At 45.1% G+C, this 20036-nt stretch overlaps 1 protein-coding gene across 6 annotated transcripts in view; it reads right to left on the minus strand.

The window, feature by feature from the left end:
• Positions 1 to 20036, minus strand: part of OPCML (opioid binding protein/cell adhesion molecule like) — a 1085195-nt gene that overhangs the window by 501007 nt on the left and 564152 nt on the right. For 2 of the 6 annotated variants that reach the window (XM_025893733.2, XM_025893731.2), the window contains exon 1: positions 6611 to 7446. The exons of 3 other annotated variants lie outside the window; for them this stretch is intronic. In XM_025893733.2, coding sequence (XP_025749518.1) covers positions 6611 to 6777 — 167 coding nt within the window. In that variant the 5' untranslated portion in view covers positions 6778 to 7446. Of the gene's footprint in view, positions 1 to 6610; positions 7447 to 20036 lie in introns of those variants that run through there. One more of the 6 variants, XM_073904000.1, reaches the window with a different exon arrangement.

A 20036-nucleotide genomic window follows, 5' to 3' on the forward strand; every position in this document is an offset into this window, starting at 1 on the left:
CAGATTTTCCTGACCTTTCATCAGGTGTAGGTCTGGGGCACAGAAAGGGTGCTTTTGTTTTTTTCTGCTGGCAGCACATGTAAGCTTTCTGTGTTCTCTATGTTGGGTCGGGGGAGGGGGGTTCAGGAGGGAGGGTCTTATAAAATAGAGAAGAAGAAAACGGTCTTCCTGGAGCAAATCCAGACACCTGATAACCACATAACCAAAGGTAAGAGACTTAACTCTTCTAAACCTCAATCTCTGAGGCTGTTAATATTTAGGGATAATAATATTCTGAAAATCACATGAAACACTAATTGGCCTCGCCTCTGACACACACTTAATCATGGATAATAGAGTGTGTTTGTTTTAAAAGCTTGCCACCTTGCCAATTTTACAAAAGGGTCTATGGTGTGATCCTGCAGGGAGACTGACATAAGGCTCAAACATGTCCCATCTCTAACCTTCTCTACAAGGAAATGACACACAGATCGAGGCAGGGTAACTGCTGAGCTGCAGAGACATTACAACTTCAATTTTCACATCTTAAAAAAGATACACCAGGGTTCCAAGAAGCTGCAGGAAGGTGTCATTTACTGGGAGGTGGGAAAGGGCTGATAATGCATCCTCTCCCCCAATGCCCACCCCATGCCAGCTTTCTCTCCAATTCAGCTAGACCCAGCATCGGCAAAAGCATCTTCCTGCAGAGAAAATAATAAACAAACAAACGAATCTGAAACGATCTGGTGCTGTCTTGTCTGGATTAAAAAAAACAAAAACACAAGCAGGGTTAACTCTTGGTTCCTAAGTTAATAGACAATGCAAAATTCTGCCAGCCCTAAAGATGTCTTGGTCCATAATTCCCTCTTATCTCATGACTGCGAAGACTGCTTCCTGCTAATAAATAATTTTCAAAGTTCTCCCTTGGGAAGGTCAACTAAGACCTATTTGGCTCCTCCTCTTGCTGCACTGCTGGACCCCCTCAGATCTGTAAAACACAGGGGCCAGTACTGCTGTCCTCCCCGGGGCCCTCAGAACCAGCCACAGAGTAAGCATGGTACGCAGGCCAAGGGCACCATCCCTTTTCAGAACCTGGGACGAAAGAACAACAGGGCTACACTGAAACCAAAGGCCAAATTTACTTAAAGGTCAAAAAAAAAAAAAAAAAAAAAAGAACAAAAAGGTTTATGACAAGAGGTGCTGAGTTTTCCAGAGCAATTCAGAAACCCACAGAGCATATGTCATGAATCCTTTAAAATTTCCCTCCCCTGCCTTGACATGTGCTACCTGGCGTATGTGTTGGGGGAGGCAGACGTCTTCTAACTAATCGATGACGTCAGAGAGTGCTAGCATCCAGGCAGCCCTGCTCCCTCAGCCTGCTGGATCCTGCAGCCTCGTCCAGGAGCTGACATACCAACTTCCCAAGTGGACCCACTGAGCATTCCGTCTACCCCTTCCTGCCTCCTTGCTCCGTGTATCTCCCTGTGTCTACGCAAGGCAAATCTCCACAGACACAACCTCACTTCTAAATATATTATTCTGTTGCTGCGAAGAACTTTCCTCTCAATCCTACTGCCTTGCTCAGTGTCTTGCCCTCAGGGATAGTGGCACCTCTTGCATAGTTTCAGATCAGCTTGTGACCACTGGTGGATTCAGCTGTCCCTTGTGGCAAGGGATTTAAGTAGAATCCAAAAGTCCCTCAGGCCTCCAAGATCTCTAACCAACTGCTGTGTCTGAGTGTCCCAGCGTCATATTCTGAAGAGAATGGAACATTTTAGATATCAGCACTTCGTTGTTGCAGAGGTAATAATACATGATAAGAGACTGAGTCCCATTAAAAAGGATTAAAGCATTCAACCAATTCTTATTTTTCAATCCTTTGTGCCCATCATGATATCTGTACTCAGTACATAAGACAGGGCTCCTAACCTCCAGGAGCTCCCAGTCTAACTGGACCCATACCTAAATGCTAGGTCCATGGTGTGTATCTGCTAGAACCGAGATACTTAACAAGTGTTATTGGAACTCACTAATTCTGGGCCTCAAGGAGAAAGCAGGATGCTGAGGGGAAGCGGGAAGAAATCAGCACATTTTAAAAGTGTGTATGGGGTGGGTGTAGAAGGGGGAAAAGGCAGAGCACATAAACCTGGAAAAGACTGAGAGTATTATGGGTTGTTACTGAGGAATCCCACACAGCACCAGTGACAACTTGCACGTATACGTTGCTTTGTAGTTGGAATAGGCCATACACTTCATCTCAGCTGATGTCATAGACTGAGCAGATATTGCTTCTAGGTGTACACAGTTGGACCGAAGTGCTCAAAATCATGTAGTTAGTGAGTGGTAGAATAAGAATCACATCCAGGTATTCAGGTCCCTGAACCCAGTGCCCTTTCTAGAGTACAAGGCAGCCCGTGGGTGGTCAGGTACATGCACGCACGCAGGAGACAGTCAAGGGAAGGTAGGGTCATTAGAGATCCACTTGCTCAGATGTTCTGAGGGCAGGAAAGGGCTTTAGAGAAGTGGTTCTTGGCTCTGGTTCCACATTAGAAATACCGGAGGAGAATTTTTTAAGTCTCACAAGCCACCCCGGTGCCTAACTCCAGAGAATTTCATTTCATTGGTCTGGGAGGCTGGCAGTAGAAGTTTTTTAAAGCATCCCGGGCAACTCCAGTCTGCAGCCCAGGTCAGCAGCACTGTGTGAGGGGTCCTTTACGGACACATACTTGCTTCTTTTTATGTCTTCATCTCCCCAGACCAAGAGTGAAGACTGCCCTTTCCCATGACCTTATTCAGTGTAGACAGCTTAAATACTGCAATGTGCAAAAGTGGTGCACCTGTTTCCAATAATCTAGTGGCTATTCTGAATTTTCTAATTTTCACAAACAGAGAAGCTGCTGAAGGTGAGTGCAAAATAGAGAAAAATGCCCAGGCGAACAACAGTATGTTGTCCTTGGGAGCTTCACTGCCCCAGTTGCTTGGGCAAAATCCTACTGCTCAGATTATTCCGTGGCAGTAGTAAACCCTCAAATACTTGGTTCCAAATGGATTAGCTCAGAACTCCAAATGAAAATGTAGGGTCATTTTAGAAAAAGAGTTATTAAGCATAATCCCAGATCAGCAAGCCTAGATCAGCAAAACTGATTATCCTGCCATATAAAAAATAAATAAACAAACAAGCAAATAAATAAAAACAGTATGTCAGTGGGAACTTTTCCCACTTAGTGGACCAGTCCCTTAAAGCAACAAGCCCTGCCTCCATCCCACCTCAGCCCCTCACAATGTTCATGTACACAGATGACGTGGTTCTACCAAGTAAACCAAATTTAGAGGAGATTGAGGCCCAGGAACAAAACACACTGGGCTATCATCCGTGCAACAGAAATGGCTTAATAGGACCCAAATGACCACAGTGAGCATCCTGGGCTCCTTTCCTGACGTGGCACTGATTCAGACATAGGACTTCTAGATCCTTGTCACATCTAATCTAATGGAAAGGCACAGAACATTTTTAACCCAACAGCAGATAATTGTAATGAAATGATTCTGGCCAAAAGGGCCCATTTGTAATAATGAATTCAAATCAGATTCATAGAAGCTGTAATTCAGCCATAGTGAACACCACCTTCATTTCCCATATCATCTCTCTTCCAAGAAGACAAAATTACTCAATATTCAAATAATTATTTTTACTTTTCAAGTAGCCCTGTGAAGTAGTTATGAGGAAGATAATATTGCCTCACTTATATAAAATGAGTTTTATCCACGTTCGAAACTTCAGTGTCATCTCCGGCACATCACTTCCTAACGTCCCTCAATGCAATCAAAGACCTATCAAAACAAAACTGTTATCTCCAAGGAAGGGCATCATCCTTCTCTAGGCCATGCAATTTCTCATTGGAAAATTCAAATGAGGGCCCAGCTTCCTCCACTCCTTTGCTTTTCTACTAGGTCTCTGGCCTCCTTTGTGACTTTAGGAAAGATTTAGAAGCATATGTGAGAGATTTTGATCCAAAGTAACCACATTCGAAAAGACTTTCTGTGGCTCGTGGGCCTGGGAAGCATTCAATGTTTTCAATACATCCTGCACATTTGATGCATTCAGAACACTAAATTTCCAAACACTGGATTCCCAAGGGAACATCTTTAAGGAGACTGAAGTGTGACCATACTTAGAATCACGGTCTCTTAAAAGCAAAATACAACACGTATAAAACATGATACATTTATCTGAGGTTGAGGCTAAGGATTTCCCAAGACTGGAAGCCAGGACTCTCCCTTGAAGCCCTGACAAATAAGTTTTTCATTGACATGGGTACACAGCTGTTAGCCAATAAACCAAAGGTGCACGCAGAACTAGAGAGAGACTGGGACCCCCAGAAAGCTGCAGGAGATTGGGATGTTGTTTTAAGAAACACTGTGGCAAGAATGAAATCAAAACCTTAAAAAAAAACAGAAATTAATAAGAATTAAATGACAAAGGCAAAAAAGGGTGAAGAGAACGAATTATAGGCAAAAGCATGTAAAATGGAATCACCTGATAAAATCGAAGACTAAAGTAATAAGAGAGAACACAAGAGGTAAAAAGGAGAATATAAAGAGATTAAAATGTGGACAATGTGCTGAATCGCTCTATTTCAGAGCAAACTATACAGAGGAGGAGAGACAAAATCAACACTTTTTAAAAAATAAAAGCATGCAATCAGGTAACAGATAACAGTTATACTCGCACATCTAAGGTTTTTTTTTTTCCTCCACAAAGCACAAAAAGCAACTATTCAGCTTTTCCCGTTTTTATTCCCACTCCCATTACCAAGCCCAGCTGCTGAACATTTGAATTGAAGATCATGAAACCAGGCCAGCCCCTAATAAAAAAAAAAGGCAGAGCGAAGCTAGCCCTCTACTGGTGGAATCATCTTACTGCATCCTGGAAAGCAGAAAGGGAGTTTTTAAGTTTCTGCTTTAACTTCCAGGGTCAGGAACGGGACAAAAGATTTGGAAGGTTCAGCAAGGAGGCTTTATTCGGTGCTGGGCCTCTTCACCCCCAGTACTAGGTTAGAAGATAAAGACAGGTGTGTGGCAGCATCACCAGCCCCTCACACCTGCTAACATTTACCAACATTTCCTCGGTGAACCTGTGTTGTAGCCGGGGTACCACTCCTATTTTTGAGCCCACAGCTCTGCGGCCAATGTGCATCCCACAGGTCAATTTTCAGGAGGAGGCTCCAGAAATTTCTTGAGACGTATTGCACTCTAGTCTGGGATAGGCTGACGAGTGCCCATGGGGCTAGAAGGGTTTTCCCTCCTGCAGTCAGGGAGGGGAGTCTGTCCCTAGCACCCCTTTTTCTCTCTTCTTCTGGGGCCCCTGAGCACCAGCAGACAGATCTTTGAAACCTGTTCTCTTCTCCAAGAGAAGATGCAGCTAAGAATCTCTGAAAGTGGCAAGAATTCAACCTTAGCCTGGAGCTTGGGGAAAAAAAATAGCCAGTGTCCCGAGAGACCTTTCTTTCCTTCCCTGGGCGCAGCTTGTTCAGATACAGAGAGAGTTCAACCAGGGCAGCCAAAGGAACAGGAAGGAAGCCCCATCCTCAACTATTCCTTGGAGAAGCCAGGCTTCTTGGCTGCAGAATCTGGGACAGCATGTTTTATTTTCAACATAACCATCAAAGTCATAGACAGGGCAAACGCATTCAGCCTGTGTACACTGTAAGCCAGAGTTAAGCTGGGACGTCCCTGAATCTGTCTCCTAGGACCAGAACTGCCTCATTAAAGGGATAAAAGATGATATCTGCTGAGCTGGTGGAAAGTGGTGGCTGCATTTTTATTAAAGTCTCTGCTGCAGTGGGCCCAGTCCCCAAAGGTTCATATTCCAAGAATCTCCACCCCTCTGCCTGGAGCATGTAAGCGATTCTCTGTAACTCATTAAGGTAAAACAAAAAGCTTTCTATTGTGCTTTTCGCACAGGAGTGATGTCGTTGCATAAAAGCTACATGTTTCCTCTCCTTGGTCCGAGTCTGCAAAGATAAAACTGCCCTCATAATTTATAATAGGGGTCCCAGGAGCACCACACACGGTTGGCATGGATGGCTGCGTCTTGAGCAGACTCATAAATGGCTATGGCCCAGCACTGGCAATTCCAGAGCCTGACATTTTAGGTAGGTCTCTGGTAGGAGCAAGTCACCCCATCAGGAAGACTACCTTGCCTCATCACGTTCTGGCCTGTGAGAGAGCACCAAAGCGCTCAGTGATCTTAGGCTAACCCCCAGTACTGCAATTACAGGGCGCTCGTGTTCTCATCTTGATGCCAGGCCATCAAGTGAATCTAGCCATGTCATGGCCTCATGGATGCATGGAGTCCCAAGCATGGACCTCCGTGTCCTGCATCAGATCCCCGACCAGAAAAGCCAGAGCAAATGACAAACCTGTCCAGGAAAATGGGTGTTAGCAGCCACAGTCTGCAAGTGGACAACTCTCGGGCCTGAAGAAAGGCCCTTCGCATGCCCTACTCCCCCACCCCAGCCTTCTGCTCTCTCTCTTTCTCTCTCTCTCTCTCTCTTGCTGTCTTGCTGGCCCCTACCCACATCCTTAACGTCCGAGGGGCTCAGTCCCCTGCTGAAGTACAGCTCCCTACCTGAGGGTGGCGCTCTCCCCCTGCCGGACCGTCACGTTGTCCATAGCTTTGGGGAAGGTGGCATCTCCGCTGCGCACGGGCACTCCTGTGGGTACAAGGAACAGCAGCCTGAGAGACACGACCACGAGGCACTTCCAGGGCAGGAACAGGTACCCACAGACCCCCATCCTCGACAGCCACAACTTCCCAGAACTCCGGCAGCGGCGCGGTCCTTGTCCCCCGCCCCGCACACCAGCGGGTCGCGGGTTGTGGTGTGGGGAGACGGGAAAGGGATGGAGCAAGCCAGAAGCAAAGAGGGGTAAGGAGGAGAAACGAGTCCAGGCTCTCCGGAGTCTAATGATTCTTCCTCAAATCCTGCCTCAGCTTTCCAGCCTAGCAGAACCTGATGCCCCCTCCTGCATCCAAAAAGAGCTTTCTTGACGCTCCCCTGGGGAGGAGGGAGGCAGCCAGGAAGGGAGAGGAAGGAGGAAGGTGCAGGGATGAAGGTCACAGATTGCTCTTTCTCTGCCTCTCTCTTCAAGATGCTACTTTAAGATTCAGTTGGGCACGTTCTGCAGAGGTCTGGCATCAAAAGTTTATAACCCAAAGAAGCAAGGCAAGTGTCTCTGAAATAAAGGAGATGTCCTAAAAGGCTGCTGCTTCAAGGAGAGGAGAAAATGTTTTATTAGCTCACACACATGTACAGATGTATTTATAGACCAGCCGGAGTCTCGAATCTGGAACCCAAAGGCGGCAAAAAGTTCCAGCGCGGGGACGCGGCCGTCGCAGCCCGAGGATCCGTCGGTGCCGTGGGCGTCCTCCACCGCAGCCCGGGCGGCGACTGGTGGCCAGCCCGGCCCGCGTCGCCAGCCCGCAGAGCGCCGCCCGGCGCAGGCTGCGGGCGCACGGGGAGCTGGCGGACGGCGCCCCCGCCTCCTCCGGGGACGCGGCACGGGACGCGGGGACGCGCGGACGCCACGCTCAGCGGCCGCCCCCGGCCTCCGCGCCGCCTTCCTCCCGGGAGTGGCCCCGACGCGCGCGGGCCCCGACCGCCGGGGTTGTCATGGCAGCAGCTCCATCACTGACCGCCACTTTCTCCCGGGCCGGCTGCGAGCGAGCCGGCGGACTGCGCGCTCATCCCGGCGGCGGGCGCGGGGCGCGGGGCGCGAGCGCCCACCTTAACCCCTGCCACGCCGCGCCCACAAGGGCTCCGCCGCGGAGCGGGGGTGAGGCGGGCGCCGCAGCCGGCTCCACTCTCCCCCTGACACCCGAGCCAGCCGAGAAGATGCCGCGCCCCTCTTGGTGGCTTCCCCTGCAAGAGGCGGGGGGGCGGGGGGAGGGGAGTGGGGGAAGAGGGAGTTCGGGGCGGGGGTGGAGGAGGGAGCAGCAAATGGAAAAGTGATGCTCGCACCTTGCCCAAGCAGAAGTTGCCAGACCCCGCCCCGGAGAACTGAACATCATTTCCCCGGAGGTAGCTAAACCGGTGTGTGCGCGTTCACCACTGCCGCCGTTCGCCGCCTGGCCAAGCTGTACAGTCCTATGGCGGGGCTCCCCGGAGCTTTTGCAAAAAGATGAAATATGCTTTCTGCTCAGATTACCCACCTCGGAGCTACTTATGGCTCTAGACCTGCTCTCTCTCTTTCCCAAACTGGCAAGTCTGAATTTCTTCTTACTGCACAACATACAGAATAGTCCCCAAACTGCTCCATGCTCAAGTATCTTATTGTAAAAAGAGAGAGAGAGAGAGAGAGAGAGATGGGGAAAACACATGGAGAGCCTAAAGAGTGCTAGGGTTGATTTTCAGAAACTCTATGGCTTTATGATCACAACATGAATTGGCACCACAGTGGTATTGGGAGGGGACTTGGGGGTTAGGGCATCCTTAAAGGCCAGCCTATCAGTTTCTTTGAGGCTTAATTTCTTTCAGTGCTTAACCAGAGCGCTCAGGCTTTCCTTGGTCCTATTGCTTTTCTTCTGTTCCTTCTGGCAGAAGCACCTCATACCTGCAGAACCAGAGCTTATCCCCCTATATCATAATTCAGGGGCTGTTAGGTGCATTTTCTGTACTGTATTCTTTCTCAAATCCTTTTGTTAAGTTAGGCAGGGCTCCGGACAATGGAATTTAATTCAAAAATAAGCTTTAAATTCTTATTCATTCCTTTAGCTGTTTAAAGGCATCTTATCTGCTCCCCATTATGGGGGACTGAGCTTTTATATATACTGCCCCATCTTCCCTTGTAAATGGGAGCCCACATATGTTTTTAGGTCTAAAGTTTTTAATGAGACCATCACACCTCAGGAAGAAAGAATACTGGTCACTAGTCATGCTATGTTTGCTTTATCTCTTTTAAATATTAAAAAAAAAAAAACACGTATCAGCTCCTTTCCAGAAAAGAGATATTATTAAAGACAGGAGTTGGGCAGAACACTCATCCTGAGCTCTTGGGCTATAAGGATGGGAGAGAAAAGATGCCCGGAAGAGAAGCTCAGGCCTCAGAGAACAGCCAAACTACTTACTTTGGAACCACCTGCCAGTTTTAATGACACACATCTTTCCTGGAGATTTGAGTGTACCCGGGTTTTCTGTATACACATTGTACCTAATCCCCTAAACTCTGAGATGCTCTTATCCATTATCACCAGACTGGAAAGGCTTTCTTTAGTGCTTTAACCTGAGTGAAGCTGAGAATGTGAGGCTGTGCTTATTATTTTCTTCAGTTACAGAGTTTTTGTCTTGAACACTGGGGAATGGTGGTATGGGGTTGGGTCAGTCTGCCGTAGGAGTGACACAGCTCTTGCCACTTGGTTGTAGTGGGCTCAGGTGACATTCCCTTGTCATGCACCTGTCAGTCTGGTCCTAGTGCTCCTTGGGAGATGCAAATGGAGCAGTTGCTAAATGCTAACTCAGTCTATGAAGGATTGCTTGAAATGGGACAAGTTATTGGGGAAGAAGCCCAGCTGCGAAAAGAACAGAAGGGACAAGAAAAGAAGAGAAGCAGAGGTAGGTTGAAGCAAGACATTATATACTCTTAATATTATGTAAGAAATCTTTCTTTTTTCTGGGCTGGCTCCCTCCAGCTATAGGGACCTAGAGTCCTGGAGAACAGGGCCTATTGTGTCTATTTTATTCTAGTAAGCTGGCTTCCTAGTTCAATATTTGTGGTTGAATAAATCACTGAACTCAAGGGCTAGTGAATCAGAGAAATAACTACAGAGGTCTAATCTTTATGTGAATCTTTGCCAGTCAACAGTTTTGTGGGGGAGATTTCATTCATGTGTAAGTCTTTGCTAGGGACCAGAATTCCATTTATAGAATAGAAAGACAAACCAATTTGGAATGGAAAAGAGAACAGGAGGCGAGGTTCACAATGAACAAGGATTAAGTGGTTTATATTGGGGGTTTCCTAAGGAATATTTGGTTGAGCACCATGATGGGGAGTTTAACCTCTCTTGGATGTATATCCGCATATATGGAGATGAATATCTGAGGACAAAGTAAGAGTACTGACGAGGAATGTTGGTTCTGGAGTTGAACTGTCTCTTCGGAGACTGACTTCTCAACCCTTCAGCTATTGTCTTGAGATGTCCCCAAGATCTTGTTTTGAGGTCTGGTATGTTAACAGACATAGAGACAGCTTCCTTGAAAAAAGAGTTCATTACTTACCATTCCCAAGAGGAGAGGGCATACCATGCCCTGCAGAGCCATGTGGGGAAACACGGGGGGGGGGGGGCGGGGGGGGCGGGTCAGTGTCAAGAAGGAGAGGAAGCAAGGAGAAAGCAAAGACCCAGAGCCTTGGTTGCAGCATCTATGAGAAGGAATGGGTAAAGCTGGGTAGGCAAGCTAGAGCAAGCTTAGAATCAGATTGTTCGAGTAATTCTGGCAGGCCCTGGGCTACAGTGGTAGTCTCTAGTGTTCCTGGGGTGAGTTAGGGCAGAGGAAATAGCTTGGTGTGTGACAGTTGGATAAAGAAGGCAGTTGGGGATGTGGGCTCTTACTTGATTGGTTTGCCCGCAAAAGGCATGCGGAAGACAAGCTGCTTGCTAGCTCTAGGAATTAGCTAACCCTGGGAGGGGCAGTCTCTCCAGAAATAGCAAGCCTCCCAGATGTCAAAGCATCATAAAATACAGAAAATTTTTAAAACATGATTAATACAGGGTGACAATTAATGAGGCGATGTGTTACACTCTGCACACTGGAAGCATTTCATAATCATAAATTAGGATTATATAACACAACTCCCACTTTCCTGTGATAACAACTTGTGAATATAGAAAGACATGAGTGAAAGATTGTAAATGCCCCATGTCCAAACTAGACCTTTGATTCAGATCTATAGACATCTTGATATTCAGGGTGATTTATAATAGAAAAGGCAGAGGTGGATCCAGGGCAGGGCAATAACTTCGGAAAACTTAAAACAGGGAGGTGACATGAACTGATGGAGAATGGTTTGCAAGGGTACAGAATGGAAGCGGGGAGATTTTTTTCAAGAGTGGAGCAGGAAAGAAATGATGGCAGAAGCAATGATGACAGAGAAAAATAGAAACGTAAGGGGTGTATCTTGGATGTACAGAGTTTAGGACTTTCTGAGAGTTTGGATGTTGGAATTGAGGAAGATCAAGGGACTGAGGATGACTCCTAAGTTTTGGTTGGTAACTGGGTGGTGCAGTTTCCTGTGACGGTGATGTCTCCAGAAGGAATAGATTTTGAGAGGCAGAGGTTGAAAGAGTGAATAAAAAGCTCCGTACAGGACTGAGGACAACACTAGCATCTCATCAAAAACCTGCTTCCAAGCTTAAGCTAAAAACAAAAGGTGGTAAAATTCTTTCCGGGTGGGAGGCATGTTATCCATGGAACCCTCATCCCAGATCTAGGCCCTCCGTCTTTGTTCGTACATTAGAAATAGTCCCCCTTATCTTAAGCTTCAGAACCTAAAGTGATTACACTGATTTCAGTTTGTCTCTTAGTAGATTTCCTCTGCTCAGCCACATCTCAGCTTTTGAGAGTAGATTCTAGGATTGATTTAGAATAAGGCCATGAAGTTATCAGTACATTTTTGAGGGAAAAAAAAAAAAAGGTACTGCTCACTTACCCTTAATAAGAGTCTAGTGATCCAGGTTTAAGTCATGCATCTACCGTAACTTAACAGCCATGATCTAGGTCAATTGAAAGCCCCTGTTTTATAGTGTAGTAGGACTAGAACAGGGACAATGGGATCCGTCTGAATCCTTCCTCTAAATACTTCCATGTGACTTTTCACTATTTCTTTAACTTTTGCTCATCCTCAGTTTCCCCATCTGTAAATAGAGGCACTGATAATAATGAGTACACACAGTATTTGTGAGTGTTAAATGAAATACCGCATGTAAAGTCTTCAGCATCCTGCCTAGCATTCAGTAAGCATTCAATGAATGTTAGTTCTTATTACCTATCAGAAGTACCTAATTCCCCCAATGCCACAGGTTTCTTCCCTGAAGTGGTGCCATAGATAGATAAGCTGTATGGCACAAGGCAGGCAAATTCTCAAGTCGTCTGAAGGTTTTATGTGTGTGTGATATGGGACAGGTGTTTCTCTGATTTTAAAGAAGAGCCAGTTTTAGAATTAGAGGTCACCTAAAGATCACCTAAGGATCAAAAGTGGTTATTGATAAGGTTACATTTTTCCACGGAGGAGCTGCCTAGGTAAGGATGGCCACTGGGGAATTCTGGATCCAACAGAAATATCTGAACTTACCTAATGACGTGTGTATCCAGTTGTAAAAGCAATTTCAAACTGTGTGTTATTCATAAATAAAGAAAACTTACAGCTTGTGTTTATCTGGGAAAAGATTGTACCCAGCTGTTCTGTGTGTGCATTAGGAAAAAAATAAAGTAAGAAGCCCGTACATGATGCATATTTATATTACAGAAACCTACCTAAATCGGTAAGGACCCAGTGGAGGGGAACGACCGAGGAGATTTTGGAGCTTAGCGTGAAGAAAGTTGGCTCTCTCGGGGCCCTCCAGACAAGGTGGTGTAGTAAACTAGAAATGTTCGCTAGTGATCAGAGAGGTAAGAACTGACTAGGCCTTGAATTTCTAGGGTCAAGGAAGTTCCAAGAAATAGAAACAGATGCCAAAACACAGTACTATGAATGAGACACAAGTAGTGTCCTCTAAAACCCAAAGCAGTTCTCATATGATAGCTGCCAACATGATCAGTACCAGGTAGGCATGAGGAATTTCACTTCCCATTGTCTCTTTGCACCCTTGCAAATGAGGCAAATATATGTCAAATTGTTTTCCTTGTCAGTAGCTAACTTGACGCCAGAATTCAGGTCAGTTGAGTCTTAATCCGTTCTTCTCTCATCATAGACCACTTCACATCCTTTCCAACACAGGACTCCTCTCCTTGAGCTAGTGAAAAGAACCAACAGTTGGCATGAATTAAAATTCATGCCTCATAGCCCAGCTCTGTCACATACGAGCTCTGTGATCTTGGGCACATTACTTATCTTCACTGAGTTTGTATCTCCTCATCTGTAAACAGGGTTAATAAGAGCTTCTTCAAAGCTTGCTGTGCGAATTAAGACAGATGATACACGTGAAACCTCCTATTATAGCACCCAACACAATGGCAACTGTCAGTGAGCATTCAAGCCCTCTTCTCTTTTCTATGCCAAAATGACTGAAACTGACCAAACCCAAACAAAACAAATAAAACAGCAAAAATAGCCCAAGGGATGCACAAAAACAACAAAAGCTAAGTTAAGCAAAGCCAACAGAAAAACATAGGCAGATAAGATTTGCATTTTAAAAATATATAGATGAGGTGTTCCCGAAGACTTAGAGTGATCTACTGATAGCCATAGAATCCAGTTGATGTATCATCCCCCTTATTTTATTCTCTTTTAAAAATGTGTATGTGTGTGTGTGTGTGTGTGTGCGTGTGTGTGTAGGCATGGGCACACACCTATAACCATCTTTCTCCCATTAGAATCGCAAGGTCCCTGAGAGCAGGATATTTGTCTTGCTCATCCCAGATTCCTCTACTATGGACTAGAACTTGCCACAGTATAAATACCCACAAATATTTGCTGCATGAAGAGAACTGATGTCCACTATCCATAGTCTGTAGAAAGTCAGGGAGCTGGACAGCAGAGGGTTCAACTCCATCCCCACTAGAGACTCTCTTTACCACACTCTCATTTCTTCCCTGGCCCCCAAACTTGTCAAGGGTGGGACATCATAGGGCATCTACCACATTACATTACCTCCTCCTAGAAAGGATGGAGACTCCTGTGAAGGGACCAATTTCCACAAGATGTACAATAAAATCATCCTCATTACTTAATAGTCACACCTCATATAGTTCTAGAAATCAAATAACAAAAAAACATATTGAGAACTACAAGCCATAAAACGTGTTTTATTAAACGCTCAATAGGAGTAATTATAGTCTTCCTCCTCCCTGGTCTTACTCTTGCTTCCACTGTGACAGGTGGAAAATGGATCATTCCACTTAGGGAACCAAGGTACGAAGGAGAGAATGCCTGACAATTTGTCTGGCTCTAAATCTGGACCCACCACCTAGGAGCTGGGGACCATGAGCAATGGGCCAGACTTCTCTGAGGCCAAGTTTCCTCAATGGTTAGTTGGACAACATTAACACTATCTTCTATCTTTGGAGAACTGAACAAGTTTTATATGAAATATCTAGCAGAGGGCTTGGCACGTAGTAAGTGCTCAATAAGCAGGATGCTACTCTACCTGGACTCCATCCCCTTCCTCCTAAAATGAATCTGATCTCTCTTGGTCTTAGGAACTGGAACTTGTGTTTTATATTATATATTGGTTATGTGCAGTCTTATCTCATTGGCCAATTTATTTTATATTATTTGTTTTGTTGACAACTTCATTCAATCATTCAGTTTTGTGCTGTGAGTTTTGGGGGTTCTTTGACCAATATTAATTGAACATCTTGGCACTTTCCTGGGCCTGTGGATACAAACAATATGATATATTACCTACCCTCAGGGAGTTTATAGTCTAGTAAGGCAAATAAATCAGATACTGTAGTAAAATATAAGATTCAAAATAACAATATGCAAGGATGCCTTGCTGTCTCAGAGTTGGACAATCTAAACTAGATTTGGGATGTTGGAAAGCTGCTCAAAGGAAGTGAATCCTAAATTTAGTCCTAAAGCCTGAAGTTTCAGGATTTAGGCTGCCACTTGGTTTCTGTTGTTGACAGCTGAGCAGATGATATTACCAATCAGAGAAATAGCAAGAAGAGTTGATACTGAGGGGAGGGTGATCAACGTAAATGCCAAATGGAAAGTGCTGGTGAAACATCCAAGTAAAGATTTCTGCCGGCATTGGGATATTTAGGTTTTGAGCCTGAGAAAGAGACAATGTTTACAGTTATAGATTTTGGAATCATCTCTGTAAAAGTGGGAGCTGAAGCCCTGGGTACTAATGAAGTCAGTCAACAGGAATAGTAGAGTGAGAAGGAATAAAGCGTTGGTGTGAATTCTGGGCAACACACACATTTAAGGGAAGAGTGGAAGAACCCGTGAAGGAATCTGTCAAGTAACTAGAAAAATAGAAGGGAAATCAGGGATTGATGGTTTCATAAAAATCAAGGAGGAGGCTAATCAGGAAGAAGGGAGTGGTTAACAGTGTCAAATACTAGAGAATTCAGTTTGGTGAAGGATGGACAATCAGGCTTTTGGTCTTGCACAATGGAAGATGGTGGAGTCACTGGTAGAAGCAGTTTCCCCACTGGGGCTGTGGAAGTTAGGTGCTGAGCTTGGGTAGGACAGAATACAAGGAGTGGAGAAAGCAGATGTGGCCAGGCTTTCAAGCCCACCTGCAAGCAAATGAGAAAAGAGAAAGTGCAGCTCTAACTGGACAGAGATGTGGGTCGGGGGAAGGCTAGTGTTGTGTTTTGTTTTATTTCCCTTCAGCATGAGAGACTTGAATACTGATATGTAGTGTCTGAAGATTCAGAGTTCCCTGAAACTGCCATAGACCTACCTATGCCAATAACAATATTTTGTACATGGTTAATGATTTATAGATATGTTAGGATGAATTGTTTCAGGTTAGAAGTTCCATCTCTGGACCCACTCAGGGACAGATCAACCAACTAACATTTAAAAACTAACAGTGGCCTTCATCATCATCACCATCATCATCCTACTGTGTGTTAGAAACCAGAATATACACCACACAGTTCAATATAATTATTTTAACACCTCTATTAGGAAGGTATTATATTATTAGATTAAGAAACTGATGCATAGAGAAGATTATTCCTAGTCATTTCTAGAAATTCAAAGTAGAAAATGCTAAATCTTGGGGCACCTGGGTGCCTCAGTCCGTTAAGCATCTGCCTTCGGCTTGGGTCATGATCTCCAGGGTCCTGGGATCGAGCCCCACATCGGGCTCCTTGCTTGGCGGGGAGCCTGCTTCTCCCTCTCCCGTTCCGCCTGCCTGTGCTCTATCTCTCTCTCTGTCTCTCTGTCAAATAAACAAGTAAAATCTTAAAAGAAAAAAAAGAAAATGCTAAATCTTTTCCTGTCCCCCCCCCCATGGTTCCCTGCCCTGTCACCAGCGTCCATAAGAGTTCCTGGGATATAGCAGATTTTCAATAAATATTTATTTAATAAATAATAAAAAATAGTCCTGTATCTCCAATCCTTACCCTGCAATCTCACAGATATTATAGCTATTCAAGAATCACATACCAAATATTACATAATTGAATATATTTGTCCTCATTTAGACTTTGGATACGATTTTATTGGTAGCAATTTAGCTTGAGGTTAAGAAAAAGAATTAGAATTATATGCCCTGTGCCCATAAACTACTGATGCTGGAGCACACTATTATTTATATTGTAAAAAGCTCTTCATGGGAGGAAAATGGTGGCTGTACCACATGGCTAACAAGCTATGTGGATGGGCTTCAGATATTAATATCCTAATTAATAAAACATAACCATATTAATCAGAAGCATATCTTGTGATTTACATAATCATTGTGATATATGGTCACTTGGCATAAAGAATAAGCCTCTCATGAAGTATTACGACATCAGAGAGTCTAGACTATATTCATTTATTTGTATGAGTTCTCAGACTCTCACGGGTGCACTTGTGGTGTGGTGACATTTTAAAATGTATTTTTATTGTGGGTTTTGGTCAACAGCCTGAGTTGCATTGGCCTGGACAATCTCTAAAATTCTGCTGGGCGATAAGCATTATCACCCCCACCACATGGAGATCTGGGATTTGTCTCCAAACAGCTTCTTTTCATCACCTGGAATGCTCCCCCATCCACCTCTTAACTTGGCACCAAAATTTTTCTCTGACTGTAATCCCAAAAGTTCTCCCTCATCTCCTCCCAGCTGCTCCAGCTCCGGATCATCTTGATGGATGGATTCAGTGTCACAAAGAAAGAAGGGAAGGAAGGGAAGGAAGGGCAAACCTCTCTGGGTCATGAGGCTCTAAAATGCCTGTGGTGGCGAGAAATGCAGACCAGTGGTCTGGGAAGGGATAACACAGAATCAACATTTGACCTTCCTTCCTCCAGGCATCAGGAAGTCTTGGGAAAGAGAAAGGGAAAGGAAGTGGCAAAGCAAAAGCAGAAGACAAGGAAAGAAAGGGGAATGACAGGGAGAGAACATGGGTCCAAGAGGCTTGTTAAAAGTCCGAGTTCTCCAAAGAAATGGACTCGGTAGGATTTTACATATATGTCACCTCTTTCTCTGCATGTGTGCGTGTCTGTCTGTCTTAAAGAATTAACTTTTATGATTGTAGAAGCTAGCAAGTCCCAAGTGTGTGGGGTAGGTCACAGGCTGGAGACCCAGGGAGGTGTTAATGCTACAGTTCAAATCAGAAGGCTGTCTCCTAGTGGAATTCCCTGTTTCTCAACGGAGGTCAGCTTTTTCTAGAACAATGTTTGACTCTCTCTGGGCACTGTGGCCTAACCAACTTGACATTTAAAATTAACTATTGCACATCTCAATTTCTCTTTGAAGCAACCCTTCTGAAAGGCTTAAAGCAAGTATTCCCTCAGGGACAACATAGAAAACAGAGGAGAGGAAAAGTCCCCTCTACCCCTCCCCAGATCCTTTTACCCTGGGCAAGGTAATGCCTAATTTTGTTCTCAAACGACAAAGCTCAATCAGAGATTAAGGAATTCCAATCGCAAAACACTTGAAGAGTTAGTGTGTTGGTGTGAATGGATTTTATGGAGAATGCAATTTGTTGTTCCCTTTTGTAAGTGGGGGAAGAGGCCCTAAAGCCATGTGGTACAGAAACAAGGACTCAGAAGACACAGAGAAAGATGCTCCAGAATGGAACATCATCCAACAGACTTACTGTTATGTGGCAAAACTCCAACCATCAATTAAGGAATGGAAGTAGGGAAACATGTGTCCATTTTGGCTCTAAAACTGAGTTTAAACACACTGCTTAGACCTCTTGACTTGTATCAGAAAGATCGAACTACTAGGTATCAAACATCAGAGAGAGAATTTAAAATCTATTACTCCTACTGCTGCTATTAATGGTAGTAGTAATAATAATAACAATGATACGAACTGAATGCATATAGCATACCAGATTCTAAGATAAATGACTCACAGAATCTCATTAGCTAGCCAACAATCCTAATTTGACAGGGAGAAAAGCTGAGGCTCTGAGAAGGTGATTTGTATCAGACCCAAGTGTCAGGAGGTAAGTCCTCCCTCTAAAGTCCCTTCCTCCCGACCATGCCTGGGCCAGAAGTTTGGTGCTTTTAGCCTCGCAAGAGTCCCCTTATCAAGAAACTGGGAATCCCACACGTGCAAAAAGCACAACTGTGGGGGAAGTGGGAGGTTGGAGTGAGGCCAGGAGCAGGGGTTGCTGATGGTGGATGGCGGAGGTTAAGGGAGGAACACGAGTTGAAAGGCGTAGCGGGATCCCTGTAAAAGCACAGGCTGCTTCAGCTGAGGGTAAAGCAAGCCCGTGAAAGAAATCTGTGTCTTCTGCTCTATTTTCCACCATTTCCCTCCCCCTCTCCATCTGTCTCTCTTCCCTTTTCTCTCTTCCTCTGTCTCCACTCCCCTTGCAAATCATCATCTGCTAATTTCCACCCAACACGTTTATGAATTAATTCCAACACTTTTCTCTCTCTGTCAAGATATCCTGCTTTCTAACCTCCCCCACCCTTTCGACAATGTGTGCGTTTTATTCCGCAGACTGTTTTTCCGACAGCTCCCAGACGTAGTTATTTGCTCTGACATCTTTGTGTATGCAATCAACCCATGTCCCTGCAGGTCTGCAGAGAAGAGAGACCAGGTCTGCAGCTGGACAGCCTTGGAACTGTGTGGCCAGGCTGGGTGAGAGTGAGGCGGAAGACACAGGGGGTGTAGGGGGAAAGCAGCAGGGGAATGACATACACATCATGTGCAGCCCGGCTGCAGGCGGCCAAGCTCCTGGATTCCGGAAGAGGTCATAGGCGACTTTCTTCTGCAGGTGGCAAGGGTTTATCAGAAATGATTCATCCTCATTTTCATCTTAATTAACTCAGACTAACGGTGCTGGGCAGGGGCTCCTAAAAATAGTTTTCTTGGAAATATATAAACTGGAACAGACATAAACAGCGCACCAAGCTATATCCCAGTGTCTTTTCAGCTCTGAAATACCTCTGCTTCTCGACGCGTTGAAACGTTGAAGTATAGATTCGGATTTTCATATCTTATATCAAGAATAAGTGCATTTTAAGGATAAGCAACACAAACAAACGGGTAGTTCTAAAGAGCAGGAGAAATAAACAAATAGTGTATAGAGTGCCAGGCAAGGTAGTTTCTATATACATTTTTGATAGATGGATTGATTCATGAATTGATGGATGTATTTAAGGTGGAAGAGCAAGAGAATGCTTTTTGTAGACTTGGCAAGGGGACAAAAGCCAGTGCAAAGCACCCAGAAATGAGATGTAAGTAACTCCATCCATCGCATAAATATGTCCAAAGCATGGTAGATTCAAATACAGAGAGCTGATGTGAAGGGACTGAGCAGCTCAGTTTCAAACTTTGGAGAAGTCAGTTCAGCGCTCCTGCCTGCGGGTTCCTCAACTGCAAAATAAGCCATTGAACCAGATCATTTGCAAATCCCCTTTCAGATATAACAGCCTATAGATGCATGACCATCATTGGGCCACTGGCCCTTCCAGAATAATGTTCACATTTGCACCTATCTCTGTGTTACCCCATGGTGCCTCTCCTATTCGAAATGCCCTCCTCTGCCGATTAAATTCCAAAACTCATCTTTAAGACTCAGCTCCAAGGGCATCTGGGTGACTCGGTCAATTAAGCCTCTGCCTTTGGCTCAGGCCATGATCCTGGGGTCCTGGGACTGAGCCCTTCATTGGGCTCCCTGCTCAGCGGGGAGTCTGCTTCTCCCCCTCCCTCTGC

This window comes from Callorhinus ursinus, unplaced genomic scaffold (assembly GCF_003265705.2).
Source record: "Callorhinus ursinus isolate GAN/ISIS: 27379988/994484 unplaced genomic scaffold, GSC_fseal_2.0 scaffold19, whole genome shotgun sequence".
Taxonomy (NCBI): domain Eukaryota; kingdom Metazoa; phylum Chordata; class Mammalia; order Carnivora; family Otariidae; genus Callorhinus; species Callorhinus ursinus.